At 40.4% G+C, this 20904-nt stretch overlaps 2 protein-coding genes across 2 annotated transcripts; one reads left to right on the forward strand and one right to left on the reverse strand.

Moving 5' to 3' along the window:
- Window positions 1–1545: 1545 nt before the first annotated feature.
- On the forward strand, window positions 1546–6261 carry LOC308086226 (F-box/LRR-repeat protein 3-like; the record flags this gene model as incomplete). Its single annotated transcript, XM_080429682.1, has 5 exons — window positions 1546–1758; window positions 2760–2924; window positions 3127–3249; window positions 4400–4571; window positions 5620–6261. The coding sequence occupies 5 exons, from the start codon at window positions 1546–1548 to the stop codon at window positions 6258–6260; spliced, it is 1314 nt and encodes a 437-aa protein (XP_080285808.1). The 3' UTR covers window position 6261.
- Window positions 6262–12490: 6229 nt separating this feature from the next.
- Window positions 12491–19669, reverse strand: LOC308087643 (zona pellucida-like domain-containing protein 1; the record flags this gene model as incomplete). Its single annotated transcript, XM_080431669.1, has 9 exons — window positions 12491–12663; window positions 14260–14374; window positions 14910–15081; window positions 15490–15570; window positions 17237–17334; window positions 17722–17794; window positions 17951–18135; window positions 18261–18478; window positions 19660–19669. 9 exons carry the CDS (start codon window positions 19667–19669, stop codon window positions 12491–12493), a joined length of 1125 nt encoding a protein of 374 aa, XP_080287795.1.
- Window positions 19670–20904: the final 1235 nt, after the last annotated feature.

Below are 20904 nucleotides of genomic sequence, written 5' to 3' on the forward strand. Positions count from 1 at the left end.
AAGATGAATGAATGACAAACGGGTATATCAGTCACTCAGGATGTTTTTGTGGTTGGAACTAGTGGGAGGTGTGTCTACTGTTACTGTAGCTCTAATCTCTCAAGAACAGATTCTGCATAGTCAAAAACAGCAGAGGGCGCTGTTTTTCCTTTTCATTTGGCGCTGGGTTCCCAGATTGCTGTAGCTCTGGTCCAGAGCGTTAGTGAGTTCTCTCTGCCAGGCGCGCTGCTGTGCTCATAGACCGAACATTCCACTGCCGTGCCAGGTCTCCGTCTTTAGTAAAAATAAACAAAACTATTTTGCTACTCACTGAAACAAAGGCTATTTTGTGTTGTTGAAAGTCTATTCTCCAGGGTGGGAAGCCTCTTAGGACCCCATCTTCTCTGTATAATAAACTTTTTGGGCAGAAAATCAAATATGTCCGCCAGACGGAAATTATTGTATTTACTCACTGGTAATTCATATTGACCAGATCTGTAGAGGGCGCAGTGGAGTAAAAAAACGAACAAGGCTGCTGTTACTGTAGTTCTCATAGGATTGCAAGTTAATTCTACACTTTAGACAAGCAGGTATTGTAAGTGACGAATTGGACATCTTTACTTTCACCACCAATCCAAATCCATGCAGTAAACATGTTTTCTTGGACAGTACTTTACCGTGTGTGAAGATTGAAAAATAGCCTATTTGTAATGTTCTCTTCTACAATCTTTTAGATAATTAGATGCATATGCACATTGCTTCCACCTTTGCTCAGCATCAACAGTCCTGCTCAGTCGCCACACACACACACACACACACACACACACACACACACACACACACACACGCGAAGGAATACACCGAGGACACCAGCTGGAGTACTCATCCAATGTCATTTTGACTATGCATGCACCTCATGGTACTGAGTCTAGTAGACCTCTCAAAACAAACTGGTCAGGTTACTAGTTGGCCTCACACCTAGAACTCACCTAACCCCTGCTCATTATGCTAGGGTGGGATGGCTCAGGGTAGAGGACAGAGTAAAGCAACTTGCAATGGGCCCGGTCTTCAAGATGCTCAAGAGAACAGGGATACCCATGTACCTGTCAAACTACTTCATTAGCGTTAAAGACACACACAGGCACAACACCAGTGGAAGCTCCACTGATCTCGTTCAACCCAGATTCGGCACAAACAAGGGGTTAAATTCGTTCTACTGCTATGCCACCAAAATGTGGAATGCCCTTAGTTCCAACAGACATAAAAAAGGGTGACTCCTTAGTACCCTCCTCCTTCAAAGCCGCCATAACGAGCACCTGTCTGCAAATTGTGGCTGGTCCTAGAAAAGTCTTCTAAAAAACACTAGAAATGTCCCCCCCCCAACTGTTTACTGTACATACGTTTATTGCTACTAGTATTGATGATGTCTTGTATGTTATTGTATATTATTGTATGTCTTTAAATGTCTGATGAATTGAATATCAATAAATCAAAACGCACGCACGCATGCACACACGCAATGGCTTAGGTGACTGAATCTGAGTACTCCTGTTTGATTTCTCTAGAATGAAAAGAGGTGTTCAAAGGAAGGAGGAGGAAGATGGTGGAGGCACCAGTGTTGAGCCTCAGGGTGGATGTTGTAAACGGTCCTGCAAGCAGAGAGACAAGGAAGATGAGGAGTCACTGGAGGAACGGGTCCGCTGGGAGTGTCTACCACAAGAGCTCTTGCTTCACATCTTTAAGTACTTGCCTCTACTGGACCGGGCTTTTGCCTCTCAGGTACCCATGTCATTATTTGCCATCAATAGAGTGCTGCGGGAATGACGTGTTTTGTCGGCCAACCTGGCATTTACTCCCGCCATGGGTTCCCACCGTTGATTTACAATGGAATTTTTGCATTGGGCTTTACATAAATTAAACGATAATAAGCTCTGTAACAAACAAAGGCTTATGTTGGTAATCACAAATAAACACTATTTGTATGATTTATTTGCCATTTACATTTTGCACATAAGTAGGCTACTTTAGTTAGCTTAAACCACACAGGGGACTAATATATTTTATAATGCCCAAAGCATGAAACTCTTAGTTTAGACCTTATTATCGAAAACCATGTGGTAAAAATTATAGGAAATCTAGCAAGGGAACCCATTCCGACCTCACTTCTGTGTTTTATGAAACTAGCCCCCAGTCTCTGGTCAGACTGTAGCTATAGAAGCAGATAGATATTGCCTCTTATCCACTCTGTTAAAGGTTACGCCGTTAGAACTGTAGCTAGTAGCTTAGGCTATACTTCACATAAAATAGAATAAAAATGCCAACCAACATGGCTTGCTCAACTGAAAGGCAAATAGGTACTTGCCTTTCAGTTGAGCAGGTAAAGCCATGGTTGGCATTTCATTTTAGAGTAATACTCAATTAATACTTTGTAGATCCTCAGACATAGTAGTTTAATGCATAATCATTCAATTGATCCTTTATTCTTCATTCTATTCTTGATGTCTGATTTGTTGACTGAGCAGTGCCCACTGGTTAACCGGAACAGTGGGGCCTGAGAACACTAAAATATTAATTTTATATAACAATTTATTTTTCAATTACATTTAACAAAGTTATAAATGCTACAAATTGCTACAAAACCTGTGATAGTCAGTCATTTTGGGGCTAAATCACAAGTTGAAGGATACATTTAGGTCTGATAGTGATGTGCCGTCCTGAAAATCATCCTTTCAATTGAAAAAAAACACGTAATTTGTTTTCACTTCTGCCCTCCCGTATAGGTGTGCCGTGGCTGGAACCATGCTTTTCACATGCCAGAGCTGTGGCGATGCTTTGAGTTTGAGTTGAACCAGCCAGCCAGCTCCTATCTCAAGGCCACACATCCAGACCTCATCAAACAGATCATCAAAAGACACTCCAACCACCTACAGTATGTCAGCTTCAAGGTGAGACGAGGGACGGAGTAGGATGATTGAAAATAAATAGAGGGATGGGATAAAGTGTATGACATAGTGGGAAGGTGATAGAGGTTAAGGAAAAGAAGGAACATGACCGAAGTGTGCAGCCAAGTGGCGTTTCTCCTCAGTTTAATAACTCCCACACTGAATGGAGGGAGATATTACTACTTTATGTATTTTCTTTCCCAAGGTGGACAGCAGCACAGAGTCCGCTGAGGCAGCATGTGACATCCTCTCTCAGCTGGTGAACTGTTCTCTGAAGACCTTGGGGCTGATCTCAACAGCTCGGCCCAGCTTCATGGAGCTACCCAAGGTAAGCTGCAACTGACGCCATCGTCAACATATGTAAACCATCGTATGGAAAGTCATCCAGTACTTAACCACATTAACTCTTGTATCCCTATTTTGGGCGAATATTTCAGATATTTTCAAATAATGTAGATAATGTAGATAATGTAGATCTGCTTTTTGTTGCAACAAAATATGTAGCGCTTAAGTGGTTCAGTGTCTTGGTCTGCAGGGTACGTGATGTTATTTGCTTTTACAGCTTGAGGCACATGATGTCCTTGTGCTACAGTAGAATCATTGTATTTCTTAACATTGATTATCATATTGCAGTGTACTTTTCATGAGCTAGGCCAAACAATAGACTCATTGGAGGTAAATACGATGACAATATACAGACTGGGGTAAAAATGGGGAAGATGAGAAACAGAAGATGCTGCTGGTTATTCAGATGTAGGGAGATGTAGGGCAGCAACGTGATATTGATACTTATCAATAACACAGTTGATGGGTTCGGAAGGTTGACAGCAGCGGTAAGACACAGCTTGGTGCTAACAGACTAAAAAGGTGGCCATAATGAAAAAGCACAAGCCACCACAAAAACACCGGCTTTTATTGTATTTTATATGGCAATTTTATTATCAGCCTGTGTGCCCTATCCAGTTAAAGTGATTCAACAAATAAAGGGGAAGCGGGACATAATATTTGCTTTGCCGGTTAGACACAGGCAAACCTGCACATTGTCAGCAGAATATTACTTGACACAACCACTTCAAGTCAAGTAAAATCACATTCACATTTCCAGGGTTTTTGTTTACTTGGTAAAAATAAATAATACTGAGTGGAACCAAATTACTTAACCATTTAAGCCCTATCTTATACGGCAGATCTACAAGCTCACCATGTGGCTTCGACCCCCCAAAACAATCATATTTGAACTCGGGACCCCCACCCTGGTACGCACTTGGAATGTAGGAGTTGAAGCATTACATTTAGTTTGACTTTGAAAATAGACAATACCACCCTGGGGGTCCCGACCCACAAGTTGAGAACCACTGATCTAATAGATCATCTATTTTTGACCCATTTTTGAAAAGGGCCTGGCCAAAATAGTGCCGCCAGGGTTAATGTGCTTAAAACTGTGAGTCACAGATATGTCTTTTGTGTCTGTTCAACAGTCTCACTTCATCTCAGCACTCACAGTGGTGTTCGTCAACTCCAAGTCACTGTCTTCTCTGAAGATCGATGACACGCCCGTAGATGACCCCTCCCTCAAGATCCTGGTGGCCAATAACAGTGACACGCTCAAACTGCTGAAAATGAGCAGCTGTCCTCATGTTTCACCTGCAGGTACCGACAGTTGGAGGAAGGCGAGGGCGGGGAGATGTTGCAAAGAAACATAATACATGAGAGTGTGAAAGGAAAGCTAAATATGTAGAGTGAGTATGGAATGAGAGAATGAAGCCTGATTTATACTTAGTTGCACAACGGTGTTCCGCTGTGAAAATAGCTGATCTACAAACTCAAGGACATGTGAACTTGTACTGTAGATCTGCTATTAGGTGAGGACACCGTCGTATAGCAAAGTATAAATTAGGCATTACATGAGCATTGTATGTGGCAAAGGGAGAAATGTGATTCTTTCACTTTCACATAGTTGTCTCAGTTCACATTCATTAATGTGTCTTTAAGATTTTGTTGGACAGGAGCCTAGAGGCCCATTTGCATCTATTTACTACATGGTTGTGTATAAATAATTGGCTATAATAACATAAACTTAATCAGGTTTTGTGCTGTTGAAAACTATTTCTTATTCTGAATGTCTTGACGCCTCTGCCCACTTCAAAGCTCCAAATCTGCAAAAAGTTGTTAATCAAGTGCTCTTGTAGGTGAAAATAAACATGTACATTTGTGTATTTTAGTACACTAGGTGTGAGGGCGGGCCTCACACCTACATCGAACCGCTGATCCGACCAATATGTCTGAGTCATAGTGTCGGGGGCTTTGTCAGAGTACCCGTTGTACCCGTCTTTGTTCCTTTTATGCTCATATATACAGTATGGAGATGTCTGTTTCTGTCTATCTGTCCCTTTTATGCCCATATATGGAGATCTCTGTATCTGTCAGTCCATGTCCCTTTTATGCCCATATATAGAGATTGCTGATGTCATCAGTATATGCCCATATATGTGCATGCCCCGTTTTGTGCCCATATATGGAGCTGACTGGTTTGTTTGCGCTGAGATCTCTGTATCAGAATGGTAATACCGGAAAAAACGACAAACCTTTGACCAAACGACAGGAGGGCAACTTGCTCATTTGTTGTGCGCAAATAAAGCTGGAAAAAGCTTTCCCTGTATGCCTTTTTAACGCTATTAACATTTCCTCTAAATCCTAGGTATCCTGTGTGTAGCGGATCAGTGCCATGGACTGAGAGAACTAGCCCTTAACTACCATCTGCTGAGTGACGAGCTGCTCATCTCACTCTCATCAGAGAAACATGTGCACCTGGAGCACCTTCGCATCGACGTGGTGAGCGAGAATCCTGGCCAGCACTTCCACACCATCAAGAAGAGCAGCTGGGATGTGATGGTGCGTCACTCACCCAAGTTTAACCTGGTCATGTACTTCTTCTTGTACGAGGATGAATTCGGCCCTTTCTTCCGTGACGAAATCCCTGTCACGCACCTTTACTTTGGCCGTTCCGTCAGTAAAGACGTTCTGGGCCGGGTGGGCCTCAACTGTCCACGTCTGGTGGAACTGGTGGTGTGTGCCAACGGTCTGCGGCCGCTGGACGAGGAGCTGATCCGCATCGCGCAGCACTGCACCCAGCTGTCGGCCATCGGCCTCGGAGAGTGCGAGGTGTCCTGCAGCGCTTTTGTGGAGTTTGTCAAGATGTGTGGACACAGGCTAACACAGCTCTCCATCATGGAGGAGGTACTGGTGCCAGATAACCGCTACGGGTTGGATGACATCCACTGGGAGGTTTCCAAGCATCTGGGCCGGGTCTGGTTCCCAGACGTGATGCCGACCTGGTGAAGGTTCGGTTGGAGGGGAGATGTGTGTGCATAGGTCATTTTGAGTGAGCTTGTGTGGATCTCTTCCTGGATCCTTACCTCAAAGCAAACCATTTCTTTGTAAGACTTAGCTGAGCATCACTTCTACACATAAGAAAAAAAAATGTATATTATGTAAATACATTTATTTAGCTCCCACTTCTACACATAAAAAAAAACAAAATTGTATATTATGTAAATACATTTATTTAGCTCCCACCCATACCATTAAGCACTTTGGTCTCAGAACCCTTTGGAAATGGACACAAGAAGTAGGCAAATGAGTATCTTAACAACACAATGATAAGATACGGTACACAGTATCTCTATAGTCATGTGATCTAGACGGATCTGTCCAATATTTCATATTCCATCCTGATTGGCTAAGGTTGGCTTCCAAAGTCTGCAGGATTGGTCCGTTTTGAACAAAATGTCGCAGTGTGCGATTTCCGTGAAAATTTGCACGCAACATTCCCACTAGGCTGAGGAAGAAATGCCACCCTTTTCACATTGGCCTATTATACCGCCACCAGGAGGCCACAATAAGCTATCTGACCTGTGCTCCCAGGAGCACTTTTTCTAGTTTCTTATCTTGTTATGATTTGAAGTGTATTTTCACCACAGTCATCTACAGTAACACACTACACAATAACAACAATAGCTGTTTTTTCCCCCTACTACCTTCCAGTTTTCTGTTAACTTTAGACACCTTTGTTCACAGGAGGTTATGGTTGTGACAGAGATAAGCATGTACAGACATTTACATTGGTGGGTCTTAAATTAGGGTCTGGGGACCCTCTGGGGTCCTTCAGTCGGTCCCAGGAAAATGAGTTGCAGTTTAACTTCACCGTGTGTAAGCTGATCGTCTGGCTATACAAGACTATCTCCCCATCTACACTGTAGCGACAGTAGTACAGAAGAATTCTGTACTAATCTAAGTAGGTAAGTAGGTACACTTTAGACAGTAGTAGTAGTACAGAAGAATTCTGTACTAATCTAAGTAGGTTGGGAGAGGCTTATTGTCAGTATCAGCTGATAACACGGGAGGCTGTCCCCGCTACAATGCGCCAGACCCCTGGGAGGTGGATTGCTGAGGTGGAGCGCCACATCAGCTCCCAGTACTTGCCGCACGAGTTGCTGCACCCAAGCCGCACGTGCTACTCATACGCTGAGTTGGCGGTGTCTGGGATCAAACCCATATGGGAATGGCATATGCAGACCCATGGGAATTTTAATATAGGTTAGTAATGCATGCACTGAATTCAGCAGCACACTCATCCACAGGTACAGATAATTTGCCAGCATCCCATTAAATTGGAAGTCAGTAAAATTACAACCTCGAATGAATGCACAGTGCATTCTCCCATCACGTGCAGCCCACACTACTGCACTGTCTGAGCCAAAGGAAGTTTTTATTAATTTACTGGAGTGAATATATAAAATATATTCACTCCAGGATATTAATAAAAACATCCCTGCTAGCTAGCTAGCCGTTACCATGTAGCAGGTAGCTTGATTGAGCATGCTGATTAAGGCATTTTAAATGTTTCCATTTTATAAATTTGATCACTTATTAGTGGCTCAAATTGTCAAAGTACTTTTCATCATTAGTTAACTTGCTGATTTAGTTAACAGTACATTTCACTTTGCTTGTATTTGACAAGTTAATAGATGTATTTGGCAAATGAATTAATTATTAATGGACTTGTTTCTATCTTCATATGACATGATAATTACAGCCTGAGCAAAATCTTTTCCATTATATTCCCATTATTTCCCATTCATTCCCATGGAAAGTTTCCACCTTGAATATTCCTGGAGTTTTGCTACCCTATGCATGCCTTTCTTTCCAGTATAAATGTCAAAGGTGTTATGATACAAAAATGGCAGAGCATTTATTTTAATTCTGGAAATGTCATATAATTTATATAGCTATCCCACTGATGCACTTTTTTGTCTATTGTAGGATCACAATTTTGGTACATGAAGTTACAGTACAATGACAGCAAGGCGTGAAAGCAACCCTATCTGGTTGTCAAATCATTTGTCCTTTGGCACACTGTAAAATCCTCTGTGTTAATTTAACACCCATACAGATCCATTTGGTTACATTTGTACACTCGAGTTACAGATGTATACATGAAACTGAGGATTTTACAAAAAAATACTTAAATTGAATATTTGTCTAGCGATATGTTCAGTTCTGAGATGATTGGACCAAAGTAGTTTGTTTCACATCCTGAATGTCATTGTTGCCATTTTATACTAATATGTGTCATATTTAGATTGTGCTGAGAATGCTGAGAAGACATGAACCTATCTTGCTCAGCAGAAAACCGGTTAGTCCTGCTAATATCACATGCAGAATAATCTGTTGTAAAACTAAAAACTGATACATCGTTGTACCTTTCAACAATGAAGTCTCATAACATTTGTTTCCAGGTGTGCTACACCTTCATGATAAACATTGCTGTAGTTGCATTACAAATACTTGCCCTGAATGTGTTGAAACCATTAAACATGTTGGGTGAGAAATGTGGCATTTTGTAGTACTTAAATGGTTTGATTTATTGTGCAGCCTCAAATATAAAACAGATAATTGCTTATCGATTAATCTTAAGACTGACAGAGCTATATTATGATGTTATTCAGTATGGCAGTGTTTGTCTTTTTGTTTTTGTGGAGAGAGCTGCATTTTGAGAGAAATGCTGCCTATCATGTTACAATATTTTTTAAAGTTCATTGTTTAAACTGCATCAAGATGCTCTGTGCACTTGTTAATTACAGTTTCTAATGCCAGATGTTTTTATAATTGTGTGTGTGTGTGTGTGTGTGTGTGTGTATATATATATATTTTTTCCCCCCACAATCACACACAATATACAAACCCACATCAGATCAGCTTTGAATGTTGAAAATGGACAATCTATAAAACTTACTCACAGACTGCTTAAATCATATTTATTATTGTTCTTAGATCTATGTAAGCTAAATGTCAGAAGCTGCTAAAGCTAAAGCAAGTAAAGGATGTTGATGGATGCATATGCTCACTTTTTCTTTACAAATAAAATGTGTGAATATGACTGATTTCTGAGTCTTTTATGTTGCAAGAGGACTATATAATTATGAAAGCGGATCAGAAAACAATCTCTGATGGTAAAAGCTATACCAGCATACTAGATTTAAGTACCAAAAGTAAAACCTTTTTACTTCTACAGTACTTTGGTACATCTGTGACATTTTTATAGCATTTGACATGGCTTTTCTTCTATTCTTTCAAAACCTAATAGGCGGATTCCCATGAAACATGTTGAACGTGTGTTCCTTGGAGGATGAACCCTAACCATTTGAGTGACCCAATGAGCTTTCATCTAGCACTACCTTCAAGTCAAAACGTCACTTTTGCGCACAAGATGTCTCATAATCTATAGATGAACCAAACTCAATTTGGTGACCCCATGACCTTTCCAAAATGACTTCACTTTATAAAATGTTTGTTATGAGTGAAGCCTTAACAGCTTCACTCAACCTACACAGTGAAGTCCCGCCTGGGGACTTGCAGGTACATTTTCTACCCTAAATCTGAGTCCTTATGATCTCAGGCAATAATATATATATTTTTTTTTTTACATATTTATTTATGAAACCACAGAACTGAGTTTCAAACCAAGATAACATTTGGAGTTGCATGACTATAAAATGATGTCTGTGTTTGTGGATTATTAAAATGTGAGTTGATGTCTTAATTGTCACTGGCCTTTTTTTAAAGCTGCATTGCAAGCACAGCCACAAGTCAAAACTGTAAAAGAACAACTAAATAAATGCATGAAGAGGTGATTACACAGAGGCAAGACTCTGAAAATCCTTGAGTTGTTGCTTTTGTATACATGCCATCTATAACAAAGACTCAAACATCAGTACCCACAATTCCCATACTCACCTGTTTTATTACGCACTCTTCTCTGTACCACATTCACTCACTACTCCACAGCAATGTGTTCCTACATTAGTTCTTAGGTGGTCTTGTGTGTCTTAAATCATACACCACACAACTGACCCCTATATCAGCGCCTGTTCACCTTTTAAATACATTGATGGATGAAATGGAAACCTTGGTCTACATTGCAATTTCCATACAACACGTTGCAAGCTAAACCAATATTTAGGCCGACATGAAAAAAAAAAGTTCATAAGTTAGTTGGCATTTACTTAAGTAAGAAAGGCTATATATCAATCATAGTCATATTTGTTAACAGTTTATTGTGCATTATTCCATAGTATTGAGATCTGAACAGGCTGTATACCATAGTTAGAACTACCAGAGGGCCACATTTCTTCCTACAAACTTTATTCAGTAAAAAATGTATGTCAAGTGTACAAAAAAACAAACAAACAAGCAAACAAAATTAGTTTTTACAAAATTGACTTAAAAAAAGATATAAAAACTACCGTATTACTTAACAAAGGTACATTAAATAGCAGGCTCCCTTAACTTTATCAATGAAACCAATATTGTGCTGCCAATATCCCAAACAGTGAAGAAATAATAATAACAATAATAATAATACATCAAATTTATATAGCGCTTTTCTTGGTACTCAAAGTTGATTTACAACAAAACAAAATAAACAACTTTATTAAGAGAGAACTAGCAAAGAATAAAAAAGAAAACCATCAAGCTAAAACTAAAGAAAGAACATAATACCCTGTGTTCGAAAAATGCAGCCATCTCTGAGTGCATGCATTGCAGTTTTTCTTTCATGTGCTTAATTCACACTCTGTCGTAGGACGTAACAAACGTAGGAGAGGCACAAGGTATTGAAGACTGTTAGCAGGTCAACAAAGTAAAGTTTTGCAGTGTATATAGGTTGTCAGCACTGGTGTAAGAACTGTCTTTGTTGTGTTGTCTAACACATTGGTTCTCAACCTTTTCAGGCCGCGACCCCCCAAAATAATCATATTTGAACTGGGGACCCCCACCCTGGCAAGCACTTGGAATTGTAGGAGTTGAGGCATTACATTTAGTTTGACTCGGTTCCACAGATGCATATTATGAAAATAGCAGATCTACAAGCTTGTAGATCGGCTATTTTCATAATTGTTTCTTATACATTTTTTGTATTTCTAATTTCTTTCTTATATTATTTGACAATTTATAATGGTCTTTTTTTTTTGTATTAAAAAGGTCCTTACATTGTCACTTCACTGTCATCTGGGGACCCCCCAAAATCATGTGGGGTACCCCCTGGGGGTCTCGAACCACAGGTTGAGAACCACTGGTCTAACACTTAGCAAGCTTTTAATGCCAGAGATCTCACTTGTGCCTTTGAAAGATTGTTGCAGGTGTTACATCCACTACCAACTCGTTAATATGCATTAGCTTCAGAGGAACTGAAAAAAGTAGTTAGTTGCTTTGGCTTACCTTTAACCTCCTCAAGGTGAGTTCTTCAAAGGGCATACTGAATCTCAGCATACTCTAATAAAACATTTGCAATGGATGATGCCCCCTTAATCTGAAACCTGCAACCCCCTTTTTCTCATAAAAAATACAATACATTTTAAATACAATTATGTTTACAGTTCTGCATCATACAATGAGATTGTGGACTGTAATGAGAACAGTTGACAACTAACCACCATACTGTATATGACTGAACTGAAACATTTGTATTAATGTAGGTAGACATCACACCATGATGATGCAAAGGTGTTTAGCTGCACACTGTTCACATTACTGTACAATCACTATAACACTGTTAAGTTATACAGAATAGCTTGATCATGACCGGTCCTTAAATTACAGAAAACAATTAGAAATTGTCATTATAAAGAAACAAATGTTATATATATATAAACGCATGCACGCACGCACGCACGCACACACGCACACACGCACGCACGCACGCACGCACGCACGCACACACACACACACACACACACACACACACACACACACACACACACACACACACACACACACACACACACACACACACACACACACACACACACACACACACACAAACTGTCTGCCTAAATTGAAAGAAATAATCTTTTTGATGGGACCCACCTAAGCATAACCCTAATAAGATTCCCCCAGTTTGAAGAAAGCAGTACATAAGTGCTCTATAATTATTCAGATATTTTTTTCCTTCTAAGCCTAATAATAATCTTTGGAAGAAAATATTATTTCATGACACAATCTAGACAGGGCTAGTCATCAGGCAAGAGAAGGCAAGCCAGAGAGGATTCGCTTTCATTAGCATGCACCTGTACAAAAACATGAAAGCCGCTCCTCTTTTCTGTTTCCTCATGTTCTTGATTTAACGTAAATCCTCCTTCCTCTGGAAGAGAGAACACGTCCACTGTAATGGAGAACGTGTCCTCTGGAAGGGAGAACGTGCCACTAGAATGGAGAACACGTCCTCTGGTCGGGAGAGCGTGTCCACTGCCCAGATTTGAAAAAGGATTACAGGTTTCCCTTGCTGCAGCTGTTGTTTGGGTTATAGCTGTGACAACTGATGAAAACCGTCAGGGTATAGGATTCCAAAGATCCATATTATTATGACAATGCCCAGCACGGCTCCATTCTCTTGAGTACGCTGAGCAGCTGAAATCAGATATAGAGCATCAGTATCTACCATTTTACGGATTACTTTTCTGATAGTACACATACAGAAAACAAAATAAGGCAATACAATGCATGCACAGTAAAATCCTCAATGTTAATTTAACTGAGAGTGTACAAATGTAACCACATGCTCCCGTAAGAGTCCATTTGGTTGCATTTGTACACTCTCTCTCTGAGTTACAAATGGATAAATGAACACTGAGGATTTTTTACTGTTCAGAAAGCTGTACGTGAGAGCTGAAAAGCCAGCTGTCTCTCAGTAGATGACCCGATAGACTTCGTTGAGATAAGCTAGTGCATCCCTTCAGAATGTAGAGAATATAGAGAGAGCCATTAAAACCTTCAGGTCATTCATTCATACCTAAAGAAAACCTCCAAGCAACAGGCATGGCTATAATGAGGTCAATTATTGCATAGAGAGTCCTGGAATTTCATTATTTTAGGATTTAGCAAAAGAAATGTGAGAGCACAAAAGGCCAAATGCTAGGACAGGAAGGCCAACAAATAAAACAATGATTTTCTTTTCTTTCTTTTTAAATTATGAATTGAACTTAACTGACCACTCCACCCATTTTCAACCTTATGTTCATATAATTGGTCCTCACTAATGCTCATTATAAGATGGGAGATGGCACCATTTCTGTCCACTCACTCTCTCTACTCAGTGTTTCAGAGGAGGGCTCTGGGAAGACTCTGGGCTCGAGTCCAGAAACCTGCCTACCAGTGACATCATCAGTAGGCAGGTTTGATAATTTCACACAAGATTTCTTTTAAAAAGGTTATTAATGCAATAACAATGGCATTTCAGCAAGTTTCCAGGAAGAGAAAGGCTGTAGTTTCTATTAGCTTGGCATTGGTTTCGAACCCACAACCTCTGCGGTGGTGGGCAGCTACTTTACCACTGCGCCACCCGAGCACGAAGGAGGATTTGTAATATACGTATAGTGAAATAAAAAAAATACTAAAAAGCTGTTTATTAAAAAAATATATATATCTTTTTTGTTGTTAATTTACCAATATTTGTACAACTTCCTGAGTACATCTACACTCAACCCTAGACTTCGTCATCAGCGAATCAGAGACACTGGACTCATTTGAAGATGGGGATGCAGAGTCAGGGAGCGTTAAGAATTCAGAAAAACACTGGTGTCTAAAAATATATATTGACAGGGACAATGAGAGTGGGGCATCAAGGCAACAGCCTCCATGACCTCCATGAAGTTCCTGCCATTACAGATACTGTACTGAATATACTATGCCTTAATTATTCTGCTGCTGCAGCCCCATGCATCGACAGTTGCAATATACCTATATCATTATACCAGTTTTTATACGAGTTTCAGTTTCTCACCGTTGCCTGCACGTGTTGAAATGGGGCCTGAGGTGACAGTGGCCTCGTCACTCACTGAGGTGCTCTCTGTGTTATCAGCCCTGCGGCGTCTTCTATTGGTAGTGCTGGAACAGTTCTGTCCAATGAGAGAATATACTATCATGTATAGTTTTCTTAAAATATTTCAAGGCCATTTTGCAGACATCATACAGAAAAGGTATGTATGTAATTACGTGTCTGCAACACTGGCAGGTTTCAATGAAACGCATTACAGTGTACGCCTGAATGCAACACGCATAGTTCTCGTCAATGTATTAATTGTTACTTAAAAGAAACAATTCAAACAGTAACGTAATAGGATCCTTTCAATGTGTGGTACAATATCTTCCCATTAGTATTCTTCTCACTAGCATTTGAAAAGTGCTCACTATAGACACAAGGTTTACAGGATACTGTACATACTGTATAGGCAACAGCTTACAACAAATGTTATTACAGAATAGCAGAGGCTTCATGGGAGAAACCAGCAACTGCTATGTTAACTAAAGTTGAGTTCAACGTGTTAAACAAAGGGTATTAAACTACAACAAAAATGTGTCTCTGTAGCATAGCAAATGCAATCTGCAATACATGTTCCAGAGAACAAGGACATCAAGGAGACTGAAGTATACCTGAATGAGGGAGGAGCACGTGCTGCTCTCACAGAGTCTGGTGGTACAGTGGATATAGAAGGTCGACAAGGACCTGTTCTCATGCTGGACAAATCTGAAGGTCTCAAAACTGAAACGAGCATCCTGCTGCAATCCATTCACATGCAGTATTGTTTGGTCACCCCGGTCACAACTGTGGGAGGACATTTTAACCTTCTTATGGGTTTTATGTAACAAACATTGTGAAAACATTTTAATTTGACTTCTTTGATACTTTCTTTGAACATACAGTATAGTAGGCCTAGTTCACACTAAGGTGTTGAAGGCAACCCCCTGCCATATTCGCACACCACTGTGTATTTTGTATCTACATTTAAAACTACAGGTCAAGTGAAAGACCTGACTGGATTTTCCCCTGCTCCAAATTAACCACAACATCTACAAATACTCTAGTTAGCTCACTAGGACCAGATTAGATTTTCTATATCACATACACTTAGTCATTTTATATCAGCCTGATATCTGAAAGAAGTCTGAAACCTTTGTATTGTTTTGTAAGATTTGTGTGTTTTCACTTTTCCATGAAGGTTGATGCACTTACCCAATAAAGAGGTTATAATAGGTGCTACTCATAGCGAAGGGGGTAGGCGTGGCATAACATCGGTCCAACAGAACATTGAATCTGTGGGGGAAGTTTGTTGCCATCAGTAAAAGGTTATATCAAAAGAATAAATAGAAACACCCATTATTTACCATGTTTAGGTAATTGTTTGTTGTATCAAATAAAAGTACAATGAGGCCGCAGCAAAATCTAGTTCAGAGGCTAGATGTTTACAAATGCAATTACTTTTTACATATTAAAAAATTGTCAATAATGTATTTAATTGTCTCCGCCAGGCCGAAAGGCATGGCGAGAGAGTATGTTTTGCCCCCTGTCCGTCCGTCCATGTGTCCGTCCGTGTGTCCGTCCGTGTCCGTCCGTGTGTCCGTCATTCTGTCTGTGTACAGGTAATCTCCGGCACCGTTGGCTTGCTCGCAGTGAAACTGTGCACACACATTCCCTGGATGCCAATTCAGAACCTCTGCCCCAAATTTTTCACATGGGCCTTTTATAGCGCCACCAGGAGGCCGATTTTTGCAAAACATATTTTTTGACAGTACTCCTACAGATTTTGTCCAAAAATCCCGCAAATCGGTACACAGTATCTCTATAGTCATTAAATGAACCGGGTTTTTCCGATTTTTCATATTCCATCCTGATTGGCCAAAAATGGCTTCCAAAGTTTGCAGGAGTGCTCCGTTTTGAACAAAATGCCTCAAATCATGAACACAGCATGCAGCTGACAGCCAAGCTTTTAGCAGGTGCTGAATGTAAATTAGAATCACTTGTGTTTTGATTTATTTTACAAATCTTACAGTGCATACTCCACAAATATGTTTAAAAAAAGATAGTGCAGTCAATACAGTTGTTGCAAATAGATACTTTCTAGAACTGATGAAAGTTAGGACTTTATTTTGTATAGATTAATCAAGGCATGGCATAACGTGTGGCTCTGAAAACCCTCAATATCTGAGCGAAAGAGATTGTGCCCACAGGAAATTCATTAGGTAGACAATTATTTTGGCCCCTTTTTTCTCCTAATTTAGTAGTTATGCCAATTCATTCCTCCCACTCACTCGGCACTGCTGTTGTACCCTACTGGCTCACCTGCCAGTGCACTCACCAGTGACAAATATTGCCCTCCCTGCCCAGCTTCACTCTCCTGAACAGAGGTGTTAAGGAGTGTTTTTATAGACACTCGGCAAGCCGTAAGCACCGTGATGGATTCGGCACGTACTTTACCCCTGCTGGAAATTCATGTTGATAACTAGGAAAGTCTCCACCAGGCCGGGTTGCCTATCCAGGGTTCCAATTTGGAAGATAGTTATAGACAATTGGAATGGAATATGACAAATCTGAGTGGTAGAAGTTGTAGCAAAATGTGTTTAGAAGAAAACACAAAATGGCTGAAAATCTAGTCACAAATAGCTTTTATGGGGAGTTGCAAGAAATCTAGGGGAAAAAATATTTTGATTGCATGACATGACCTATCATGGTTCAAACATAAGCCAAATATGAAGCGGCCTGTTATAGCACCACCATGAGGCCGATTTGAACATATTGGGAGTTCTTCCTTGGCCTACTGGGAATGTGCGTGTAAAATTTCACGGCAATCGGACACCGGGTTGATGATTTGTTAGCTGTTCACAGTCACACTGGCACACGGCTGGACGGACAGGGGAGAAAACATAGTCTCCGGCCTTTGGCCGTCCGGCATGGCGAAGACAATAATGTGAGTGTGGTGTACCTATTTGTGAGGTTAGAGGCCTTCACCTCTACAAAGACCCTGGTCTTCAGCTCCAGGCCTTTGTTGGGGATCTGCAGCGCGCTCGTGTAGGTGTGATCCTAGAAAAGTACATGTTTTCTTGTCATTTTCCCCTCACATTTAGCAAGATTTGAGTTCTAAGGTTTTAATATCACTCTTAAAACATATTTCCATACACATTAAAACAAATCATTGCATGACACTTCAAATACTGTAAACCTTGCATAATGTGGTCATCTTCTACACTGTGCTCTCCGATATTCTGTATAAAATGGGCTACAGTGAACAAATTATTTTTTGGTGTACCGTGTTAGACACAAATATGTGATTAATGTTAGCAAATTAAATATATTAACTGTGATGTGTGAAGTTTCGATTGCAATTCAGAGATCCACTTATTTAACATGGATGATAAAGCAAAGCCTTTTCCCCTTGTATTTCCATAAAACATTAATCTGAGAACTTACTGCGAAGAGTTTCATGCTCAATGTGCTGACGAAACTCCCATTTTTGTCCTGTACTGCCAGGCTTACTGCGGCTCTATTGGGCAGAATACATTATATTAGATTTCTGTGTCCAATTCCTGGGACTGATTTATTTTGAATACATTTTCACATTTTCTCTTTTATAAAAAATCTGTGTGTTTTTTTTGGATGATTAGAGGTACCATATACGAGTTGCTGGAGGGCCACTTACATATCCATCTCAGTCTTTTCAACCAGGTACAGGAGTGGATAGCAGCAGGAGAACTTATACAATATCGCTTGGAGGTAGGAGATGTCTCTGCCACTAGTATCTATGGAGTTTACCATGCCTTCAATGTTGAGGTATTGGATATTGGAATAGTCAGAGAGGGCTCCTTCACCCTTTGACTTAGTGATCTGTTAGACAGATAGAGAGAGATAAGAATATTTCATTGCTAATATTACATTGCTAACATAAAATACAATCGTCAATCATTTGTTGCGCTTGTGGTTCTTGCATGTTGAATGTGATTTGAACATACCGTCAAATCGTTGGCGCAAGTTGAAATGCCCCTCAGTCCGATGGTCCACCTGAGAACAGGTGGGTCCACCGTCCAGTCCATCAACCCTTTGCACTCATCCCTGTTCTGAGAATTGAGGGCCATCAGCGATTCGTTGTATCCATTATAGTAGGCTGGACACAACAGAACCTCGAGCTCCACCCTCTCAGAACCACAGAAGACTTTAATATCTGAAGGATCTGAGAAGAGAGTACAAGTCATTACATTACATTACATTACATTACAGTCATTTAGCAGACGCTTTTATCCAAAGCGACTTACAATAAGTGTATTCAACATAGGTAGGGAACGAAAACTACTAATCACCAGAAGTCTTTAGTGCATTTTCTGCAAAAACAAGCAACCAAGAGTATACCTAGCGCTAAGGTAAAAGTGCAATATATCAGCTACCTATTTCCTTAAACAGATGAGACAAAATAGCTAAATCAAATGAGCATGAGCTAAAACAAATAAGTGTATCGACTAAACAAGATCCAATAAACAATCCAATAATCCAATAAACAATACAGCAATAGAGAACAAGCGTTCGTACAACTAGTTAACAACAAGTAGGTCAGGCAGAGAGGAAGGGTAGTGTTTCCTGAAGAGGTGGGTTTTCAGTCTGCGGCGAAATATGGGCAGTGACTCTGCTGTCCTAACATCAGTGGGAAGTTCATTCCACCACTGTGGGGCCAGAACAGAAAAGAGTCGTGACCGTGTGGATCGGCCAGAAGGACCCTTGAGTGACGAGGCAATCAGTCGCCCCGAGGTGGCAGACCGAAGTGGTCGGGCAGGGGTGTAGGCATCGACCATAGCCCGGAGGTAGGAAGGAGCTGTTCCTTTCACTGCCCTATAGGCTAGCACCAGGGTTTTGAACTGGATGCGAGCCGCTACGGGGAGCCAGTGTAGAGAGCGGAGAAGGATGGTTGTGTGGGAGAACTTGGGGCGGTTGAACACCAGACGAGCCGCAGCTTTCTGAACAAGCTCCACAAGTCATAATTTTCATTCATATAATGTATGAGTTGAATCAGTATAATGGTGTTATTTTTTCTTTTAGTGTCCCTGTTCTGGGGACTGGGGTGAACATTCACCATAAATTGCCAATACAAGCTCACAACACGTCAGCTATTTTCCAATGGAGTTTTTTTTTGTGTTTTGGGGGTTTTGGATTTGCAAAATTAGCAGCTGCAATATACGCAAAGGGTGAAATCTTAGCTTCCCTAAAACACAGGGACAATGCTCCATATTTCAGACTACTCCAATTTTTCGTCATAATCTGAAGACTCATCTCTTCAAACTCCACCTTACCCCTTATCCACTTCACTCTTCCTGTACCCGCCCACCCCCCTGCTTGATTGATGCTAGCGACTGACTTGGCTACCTTTGGTCATTCGTTCTTATGTTTTTGTTACTTAGGCTTATTTTTCTTGACCACAATGTTAAAACATAATTTAGATAGCATGTTATTTTTTTAAATAGGATTTTTTTTTACACGGTATCCTATCATTTAAATGTACAGATAAGGCCTATTACTTTGATGGTACATTGTTGGCATTGTATGTGATTATCTTGCTTATTGTGGGCACTCTGGATAAGGGCGTCTGCTAAATGCCTGAATTTTTAATTGTCATAGGCTTATGCTAAACACATACCTACTTTTCTGCATTAATTGAAAACTCTGGTGAGGGAACCGCCTTAACTCACTTCCGGATTTAAGACTATAACTATATGGTATACGATGCACAGATTACTCTGGACTGCCACATAGCATAGGCATATTTAATCAGCCAGTTATGCACTGATCTGTTGCTTTGCCGTGGAATTTCCCTTTAATAATATGAGGTATCATCAATACTGCTGCCATAGTCTTAAATACATTCATCATGGCATGGTCTCTCTAAACCAAATGTTGATTGAACATGATATAGTTTTGACATAATCCTGCATTTTCCTTCAAAACACTTCCCTGTAGAAACAGATTGCAAATCCCTTTAGTGTTCAATAACAGAGCAGAAAAACATTTGACAGTGAAAGTAAATACTTCTCAAAATGGAAAGGTTGTCACTGTTGACTGCTATTGGGTTGCAGGATAATAAAGAGAGGAGAGGGGGAAGGCAGGAATGGAAAGTCAGACGTATAGAGTAAAGGCTTTAGTTTTTACTGACCAGGCTGCCTGAAGGAAGGGTGTGTGAGGCAATCATTCTGAGCTTGGGAGAGATGGAGTACTGCAAGAAGAGCCAGCCACATTGTCCTCAGACTAGTGAAAAGAATCAGGGTAACCCATATATGAGAAATCTGTCTGAGAGAAATTTGTCTTGTGCTCTACATCAAATGTAGCTATATCAGCGTTCAGTAGAGTCTGTTGAACTTGATTTATGCTTTGGCTGCACTTTGTCACCAAAGCATAAATACAGCAGCAGCAACATCATCATCATCAACAACAACAACAACAACAATAATAATAATAACTTCAGTTGAAAATATTTCCACTGTTGCGGAAGCATACATCAATCTTTAGTCTATTACAAACATGAGTAATAAATTATACAACTGTTGATTCTGATCCAGCAAATTGTTTGGCTGAGGGCCATGTGAGGTCATTATAATAACATCACTGCAGTAAAAA

Source organism: Gymnoscopelus braueri (assembly GCF_963280865.1).
Source record: "Gymnoscopelus braueri genome assembly, chromosome: 1".
NCBI classification, from domain to species: Eukaryota; Metazoa; Chordata; class Actinopteri; order Myctophiformes; family Myctophidae; genus Gymnoscopelus; species Gymnoscopelus braueri.